The 9,027-nt window shown below is 38.6% G+C and overlaps 1 protein-coding gene across 3 annotated transcripts in view; it reads left to right on the forward strand.

Annotated features, from left to right (window-relative positions):
- The window catches only part of LOC126182635 (protein SERAC1), a 263,820-nt gene extending 258,050 nt beyond the window's left edge, over positions 1-5,770 (forward strand). For all 3 annotated transcript variants that reach the window (XM_049924869.1, XM_049924867.1, XM_049924868.1), the window contains exons 14-15: positions 5,345-5,411; positions 5,489-5,770. In XM_049924869.1, coding sequence (XP_049780826.1) covers positions 5,345-5,411; positions 5,489-5,567 — 146 coding nt within the window. In that variant the 3' untranslated portion in view covers positions 5,568-5,770. The remainder of the gene's footprint in view (positions 1-5,344; positions 5,412-5,488) is intronic.
- Positions 5,771-9,027: the final 3,257 nt, after the last annotated feature.

Consider the following 9,027-nt stretch of genomic DNA (forward strand, 5'->3'; position numbering starts at 1 on the left):
ACAGTAGTAAGGATAAAAACTGAGCCAAAGGCTGAACAGTCTTTGCTCTATCTCTATGCTGTGAGAACACTGACACTAAGTGTATCTGGTGGGCTGCGTAAATTTGCACATGCAATGGCCTGACTGGCAAATTTCAGTGCTAATCAGCTAAAAAATGACACAAGAAATTGAACTTTTTTCTTAACAATTATTTCTCAGCACACCTGCCCTGCAACACCTACCTTATAAGCTTTTCAGACTGTTTCTGACCATCCTGTTTTATATATGATGATTAGTTTTGGTAACTCAGTGATGATCATCAGATATGAGTTATTATAAATCACAAAATAAACACCTTTTAAATAAAACAACTCATTCAGATGTTATGTTTTGTAGTGGATCATTAGAAGCTGTCACAAGGCTAGTGCATTGAATTTTGTTTTAACTTCTTCTGACTGAGTTATATTTCTTTAAAGGGTACTGGAAAATCACCATTTATGATTATTCAGATTTGAAGATGAGTTTTGTATAATTAAAACTGCTCCTAATATATTATATGTGACTAAGATTATGAAAATAAGCATTTTTCTCTGTCTAGGCTGTTCCATTGAATTTTCTTTTAACTTATTCTGAGTGAGTTATATTTCTTTAAAGGATGCTGATAAATAACCATTTATTTGAAGATGAATACAGTATAATTAAAACTGCTCCTAATATATTATACATAACTAAGACTATGAAAATAAACATTTTTCTCTGTCTGTTAATTCATATTTCCAGACCAAATCATACATTAAATGCTTGTCTGCAAGGTTTTGTTACAAATAATGCTTCACCTTCATTAGTCAGTCATTAACTGCAAACACTGGTAAACTCCACTTCAGAAACTTCACAAATCATTTTGAATTTTTTTTTTTACAGTAGCATCACTAGTGTTGATCAGGCAGGTAGTCATGTGGGAATTGAGCTTGCAGCCACATCAAGTGGTTTAAGCCTTTGGCCGAGTACTCCTCAGCTATTGTCAAGGGTGACTGGATTTTAAACCACTTGATGTGGCTAGAAGCTTGAGAGAATTTTACTACTGAGAAAAGTATTATAGAAAGAAAAAGAGGTGAAGATGAGATGGAAGCTACGATACTGCAACTCGCTTTATTTGTTCATGAGACCCAGAAAATATTAGATACAGGCTCCCAGGTAGATGCCATTTTCCTTGACTTCCGGAAGGCGTTCGATACAGTTCCGCACTGTCGCCTGATAAACAAAGTAAGAGCCTACGGAGTATCAGACCAGCTGTGTGGCTGGATTGAAGAGTTTTTAGCAAACAGAACACAGCATGTTGTTCTCAATGGAGAGACATCTACAGACGTTAAAGTAACCTCTGGCGTGCCACAGGGGAGTGTTATGGGACCATTGCTTTTCACAATATATATAAATGACCTAGTAGATAGTGTCGGAAGTTCCATGCGGCTTTTCGCGGATGATGCTGTAGTATACAGAGAAGTTGCAGCATTAGAAAATTGTAGCAAAATGCAGGAAGATCTGCAGCGGATAGGCACTTGGTGCAGGGAGTGGCAACTGACCCTTAACATAGACAAATGTAATGTATTGCGAATACATAGAAAGAAGGATCCTTTATTGTATGATTATATGATAGCGGAACAAACACTGGTAGCAGTTATTTCTGTAAAATATCTGGGAGTATGCGTGCGGAACGATTTGAAGTGGAATGATCATATAAAATTAATTGTTGGTAAGGCGGGTACCAGGTTGAGATTCATTGGGAGAGTCCTTAGAAAATGTAGTCCATCAACAAAGGAGGTGGCTTACAAAACACTCGTTCGACCTATACTTGAGTATTGCTCATTGGGATCCGTACCAGATCGGGTTGACGGAGGAGATAGAGAAGATCCAAAGAAGAGCGGCGCGTTTCGTCACAGGGTTATTTGGTAACCGTGATAGCGTTACGGAGATATTTAACAAACTCAAGTGGCAGACTCTGCAAGAGAGGCGCTCTGCATCGCGGTGTAGCTTGCTCGCCAGGTTTCGAGAGGGTGCGTTTCTGGATGAGGTATCGAATATATTGCGTCCCCCTACTTATACCTCCCGAGGAGATCACGAATGTAAAATTAGAGAGATTAGAGCGCGCACAGAGGCTTTCAGACAGTCGTTCTTCCCGCGAACCATACGCGACTGGAACAGGAAAGGGAGATAATGACAGTGGCACGTAAAGTGCCCTCCGCCACACACCGTTGGGTGGCTTGCGGAGTATAAATGTAGATGTAAATGTAGATGTAGAGAATTTGACAGAGCACTGAAAGGCCCCCAGTTGTGAAAAAGGCCCTAAAGTAGATAACGCTCCCTCAGAATGATTGATATCATTGGAAACTTGCCATGACAAAAATATTCCACCTGGTGTGCAAGATGTATGACACAGGCAAAATACCCTCACAGTTCAGTAAGAATGTATTGATTGACAGGAAAGATATAGTTGAGGGGGGGGGGGGGGGTTGAGGCAGGGTTGTAACCTATCCCTGATGTTCTTCAGTCTGACCAATGAGAAATTTAGAAAGGAAATTAAAATTCGGGGAAAAGAAATAAAAGCTTTCAGGTTCACCAATGACAAAGGACTTGGAAGAGCAGTTGAATGGAACGGCTATTGTCTTGAAAAGAGGTTATATGATGAACATCAGCAAAAGTAAAATAGGATAATCAAAGGTAGTCAAATTAAATAAGGTGATGCTGAGGGGATTAGATTATGCAATGGAACACTAAAAGTAATAGATGTGTTTTGCTGTTTCCACAACAAAATAACTGATGATTACCAAAATAGCGAGGATATATGTAGACTGCCAACAGCTAGAAAAGCATTTCTGAAAATGAATTTATCAACTCTGATATCATTTCAAGTGTTAGGAAGTCTTTTCTAAAGTAGTTGTCTGGTGGGTAACCTTATTTGGAAGTAAAATGTGGTCAATATACAGTTCAGATAACAAGAGAATAGAATCTTTCGAAATTTGGTGCTATAGAAAAATTCGAAAGTTAGATGGGTGGATTGAATAACGATTCAGATTCAGAAAAGAAAATAAATTTATGACTCGGTTTGAATAAAATGTGATTTATTGATAGGAAACATCAGAAGACATCAAGAAATCATCAGTTTCGTAATGGAAGGAAGTGTGGAAGGCAAGGATTGCAGGGGCAAGAGCTAGGCTCAGTAACTACATTCCACTGGATGTAGGTTCTGGTAGTTATGCAAGGGTGAAGAGGCTTGCACAGGATAGACTAGCATGGAGAATGCATCAAACCAGTCTTTGGACTGAAGACCATGGCAACAACAATAACAACAACGACGACGACAACAAATGTGGTACACTATGTATAACATAACCTGACTTACACATGACTACCTAGCTGACAAAGGTACAGTGATTGGCTAAAGTACAAGAGTTGGAACTTAAATAGTGCCAACTATTTATTCACAACCAATACAAAAGAGTTACATGTTTGCACCTGTTATTGTCTTTCAAAGTAGCCACCAGCATTGTGTAGAACCTGTTGCCAACGATGTGGAAGGCACAGTATACAGTTAGCAGTGCCTGTTCTGTTGGTGGTGCGAATGGAGCGGTCTACTGCCTGTTGAATCTCTGGAACAGTTCTGAAACGAATGCCACAAAATGGTTCCTTCATCTTCAGAATCAAATCAAAGTCACAATGACTTAAGTCCGGGGAGTATGGTGGATGGTACAGTACTTCCCATTCCCATCAACCGAACAGAGCAGCCACAGCCCGCGCATTGTCGTGCAAAATGATGGATGGGTTGCGTAGAAAGTGTCGCCACTTCTTTCGCAAAGCTGGTCGCAGGTGATGCTCCAAAAAAAAAAGTCATACTGTGCATTGACAATCTGCTGAGGAGGAATATAATGTGTCACAGTTCAACACATGAATCACCAAAACTTTAGACAGCTCCATTCGCACCATCAACAGAACAGGCTCTGCTAATGGTATACTACGCCTTCCTCGCTGGCAACAGGTTCTACACAATGCTGGTGCCTACTTTGAAAGACAGTAACAGGTGCAAACATGTAACTCTTTTGTATGGGTTGTGAATAAATAGTTGGCACTATTTAAGTTCCAACTCTCGTACTTTAGCCAATCACTGTACCTTTGTCAGCTAGGTTGTCATGTGTAAGTCAGGTTATGTTATACATAGTGTACCACATTTGTTTTCATTGTTGTTGTTATTGTTGTTGTCATGGTCTTTAGTCCAAACACTGGTTTGATGCATTTCTCCATGCTAATCTATCCTGTGTAAGCCTCTTCACCCCTGCATAACTACCAGAACCTACATCCATTGGAACGTAGTTACTGTGCCTTGCTCTCGCCCCTGCAATCCTTGCCTTCCACACTTCCTTCCATGACGAAACTGATGATTTCTTGATGTCTTCTGATGTTTCCTATTAACAAATCACATTTTATTCAAACTGAGTCATAAATTTATTTTATTTTCTGAATCTGAATCGTTATTCAATCCACCCATCTAACCTTCAGCATTTTTCTATAGCACCAAATTTCGAAAGATTCTATTCTCTTGTTATCTGAACTGCATATTGACCACATTTTACTTCCAAACAAGGTTACCTACCAGATAACTACTTTTAGAAAAGGAGGACTGTAACTGGTGCAAACATGTAACTCTTTTGTATTGGTCGTGAATAAACAGTTGCCACTATTTTAAGTTCCAACCCTTGTATGTAGAAGTATGAATGACTTTATGCCGATGAAAATCATAAAGGTACAAATGATATTGCACAAATATAAGGGAAACATAGTGGCTTACTGTGATGTTGCAACAACTGTAAGGGTGAAAGGTGTGGAAAAATATGTAGGCCTTGGTGGGTCTCAGTTGAGTGTGTGACATATGTACATATATAACTATAGCCCTGACATTGAAGGTTATTGATTTATGTTGAAGGTTATTTATTTCTACATGAGTGTAATATTATATCGCAAGAGAATGTTTCTTTGAAGTTATTTGGATTAGTAGTATATCTTACCGGTGTTTAAGGTAACATGCTTCTGGACTATGCTCATAATCTTAGATAGAAAATGAAATCTAATGGAGAGCTTGACTGTGTTTGCTTGTAGATCATTTCCAAGAGAATTGAGCACATTTTCCAAGGGTGCATGACAGGGTGTTTTGGATGGCAAGCGTGACAGCTGTCAAAGTATGATTTTGTTGGCAACTTCACTTTGAATTTCACTGTGAGAGTTTTTTTTAAACATATTGTATTTAATGTAGTTGGGTGCTTATCAGTACTCCAGTTTTATTTCTCTCAGTTATTCATTGCATGGAGTTTATTTACAGATCCTGGAGTGGGTGAAATATTTGAAATACCTCAAGATCATTTATGTATTTGCAAACCAGCAACACAGTAAGTGTATTGTGTATGTAACTAAGACTGTGTTTTGTTATTTGTGCATTGTATTTACAATGTGTAAAATTTTGCAGGCATTCATTTCTGTACCAGAAGCTAGTGGATTTAACCAAGAATGTTGAACAAACATATTGTACCATCATGGATTACTAGAGATTACTTGATTTTCCTTCTTAGGAAATGGACTAAAAAGGAGTTTTCACTGCTGTGAGATTGTTGGTGTGTTTCACAAGTGGAAATTGAAAATATGTAAGGCTGTGTAATTTGTCAGACCAAATGATTAGTATATAATGTGTATTAAAATTTTTCTGTATCTATGACATTTCTTCTTATCTTATTAAAAATATATAAACATATCTACATCTACATTCAGCCACAGAGTTATTGTTTTACTGTCAACTATCCCCACCCCTCTCTCCTGCTGTTTTAACATTACACACACAGTTTGTGGTTGTTTGTGTGTTACATTATCAACATGAAAAAGTTGATTGTTTCTAAATAATTTCATAAATTATTGAAATATTCTGAAATTATTTTTCCCAGAGTGATAACCTGTGCAAAAATACGGTTCCACCAATTAATAGTCATTATTTTGCACATTGCCAAGAATGTAATCCACAGTAAAAGCAGAGAATTTCATAAATTTCTAGGTACAGTCTTAGATTCTGCTGCATGCATAAGACTCTTTCTTGAATTCACCGTTTTTACCATTCCACTGTGAAATATTTTAAAATCACTACACTGAAACATTTCTATGTATAAGTAATTATCCTGTTTTCTATTATTAGCAATAAGCAATAGCATAATTTCATTCAGAACTGTATTTTTTGATTCTTTTACAATTGTGTTAATATTTTAGATAAGAGAGTCTAAAGATTGGTTCTGCACAAGACTTGCGGGGAAGTAAGAAAGGGTTTGTTGAAACTATTCATTCTGGCAATGAAGGTCAAACCAGGCAAATAGAAAGTGATTTTTCTTGATCAAATGCAACTCGAATATTTAAAGCTGAGTATGCCTCCTCCAAGCAATGACTTGGACTTCTACGTTAAGGAAATAAGAATTAAGAGAATACTTTGCATACAGCTGGTGTAGCAATGGTGATCGCGGAGACTAAAATAAAACTCATTAGGGTGAAGGGAAAGGTGTGAGGAGGGAGAAAGAGGGAGAAAACGAGGAGGAGGACTATCAAGTGAGGCATTGGGAATACCTGGGTAGCAACTGCAACAACAAAAAAAAGAAAGATTTTGGCAGTTTGGATATAGGGGTGGGGTGGGGGAAAGCAAGGTGGTGTGAAACTCTTAAGACAACATTGTGGCAAAATACAATTCTGAGCATTGGAGTCAAAATCTAAAATGAAGAGTATTTTTTATGCATTATTATTGCTGCAGTTTTGTTTTTCAACCATTTCAATAGAAAAGTCCGCATTAACTGTGTTTTAATGTTTCGTTATTCTTCTGATGTTCACTGAATAAAATAATTATTTTATTACTTGAATATTGAAGGACTTATATTACAGACATGCGAGTACAAACATCCTGTTTCAGCAGTACCTAAGCTCATACTATCTGCTTTACATAAATTGTTGTGTGTTTTTGTCCTTCACATTCATGGAAGTAATGGGCACAGCATACTCTGAAGTCTTACTTGGCACTCCATACAGCATTGGTAGCTCCATGCAGCACTTGGGTTGGGTTGGGTTGTTTGGGGAAAGAGACCAAACAGTGAGGTCATCGGTCTTGTCGGATTAAGGAAGGAAGGGGAAGGAAGTCGGCCGTGCCCTTTCACAGGAACTATCCCGGCATTTGCCTGGAGCAATTTAGGGAAATCACGGAAATTCCTAAATCAGGATGGCCGAATGCGGAATTGAACCGTCGTCCTCCCGAAAATGAGTCCAGTGTGCTAACCACTGCCCCACCTCGCTCGGTCACGCACCACTTGTTTGTGAGATAGAGATTTCTCCTGTGGAACTTCTGTTGCACACCACACACAGAGTATCTCAAACAAAAAATGAAAATAAAAAACAAATATTAGAATGTATACAGATATCTTCTTCTTATAAATAACAGTTTTAAGGATTACTTTCATTCCATTTAATTATTATTGAAATTGTAATTTCCAGATGTAATACAACTAAATTTTGTATCCTCTTAGTTTCAGAAAATAGAGAATCCATAATAGTTGTGCAGAAGGATAAGGGTAAAATTGAGGACATAGGCACCTGGGGGGAGGGGCAGGGGGGGGGTTGCATACTATAGCAGGAAAGAGCATCCTATAGTAGCAGAGTTAATAGTATCATTAAAAGAGAGTGAACTTTTCAGGGGTGGGAAAACGTAACTAAAAACTGTGGTGGAAAGTACAGATTTCCATTACAAAGTGCTAGACGAAAGGGAAGTTCTGTTGAAAAGGTGCATACTGTTATGGCTTGAAGCATCTTCTTGCACAAAATTTGTGGGCAAGGACATTCATTCAATTTGTGTTTGTGGTGATGACCATGAAGACAGGTTTGATGCTGATTCCGACTACAGTGATGATGGAGAGCTGGATGGAATTGTGCCAATTTCCCTTAAGATGGTGAGTGAAGAGCAACAAATATCAGTTATTTATTGCATCATCATCATTATTATAAGGTGCCGAGTGAGAAGTTACAGTCTCGGTTATTCGTTATTTTGTAAACTATGTACCGTATTGTTTGCAAGATATCAGTCATCATCAAATGCTTATTTTCTGTATTTCTTTGCTCCATTATCAAAAGCGTGTACTTCATTATGATTATATTTATGATAAAACATTACAAAGGGCCATATACATTATTATGCATTTGTATATTTGCTGTCTTTGCGGTAGTAAGTCATAAAATAATTCTTGTACAGTCTATACTGTTATTGCTCAATAGCTTATATTTATGAGATGGAACAGAAAACCATATTATCTGCTATGTGTATAGAGGCTAGTGTTGCAACATTGCTATTGCAGTATAGCCAGCCTAACTTGATGTAATGCGAACTGTCAAGTGCAATGTTTTGCCGGTGCATGTATAAATGACAAGGGTGTCTTGGAGGCATCGCTGGTGTTAGATGTGGTGTAGAGACTAATAGAGATTGACATCAAGAGGGTTACAGAATCGAAGTATTCTATGTGGTTCAGAGAAGCTGGTGGGTGAGGGGGAGGGGGATGGGAGGGGGGGGGGGGGAGGGTGCAGGTGGCACAGGTTGTGAAGCAGCCATTGAGTAGAGCATATTGTGCTCAGCATTGTATTCTGACACGTGAACCAGACAAGGACTTGGGGATTCTGGATGGCTTTCAAGGGTTCCTCTGGATGGTCCATATCATTGCATCTGAACCAGACAAGGACTTTGAGAGTCTGGCTGGCTTGGAAGGGTTACTATGGATGGACCATAGTTATGTCACCATTTGCAGCCAATGACTATGCTGTAAAGTTGAAGTTGGTATCTCATTGGGAGAGCTGGAAGGCCATTGGTGTATGGAAAGGTGGTGTCATCAGTGATGGGTAGGGATCAAGGTGGTAATGTGGGAGAGATGGTTGAGAGACAATGAAGAGAGCATTTTGTGTGTTTGATATGAGAGGCTAGGCTGTGAGCAGTGAGTTGGAGGT

The sequence above is a fragment of the Schistocerca cancellata genome, chromosome 1 (assembly GCF_023864275.1).
Source record: "Schistocerca cancellata isolate TAMUIC-IGC-003103 chromosome 1, iqSchCanc2.1, whole genome shotgun sequence".
Classification (NCBI taxonomy): domain Eukaryota; kingdom Metazoa; phylum Arthropoda; class Insecta; order Orthoptera; family Acrididae; genus Schistocerca; species Schistocerca cancellata.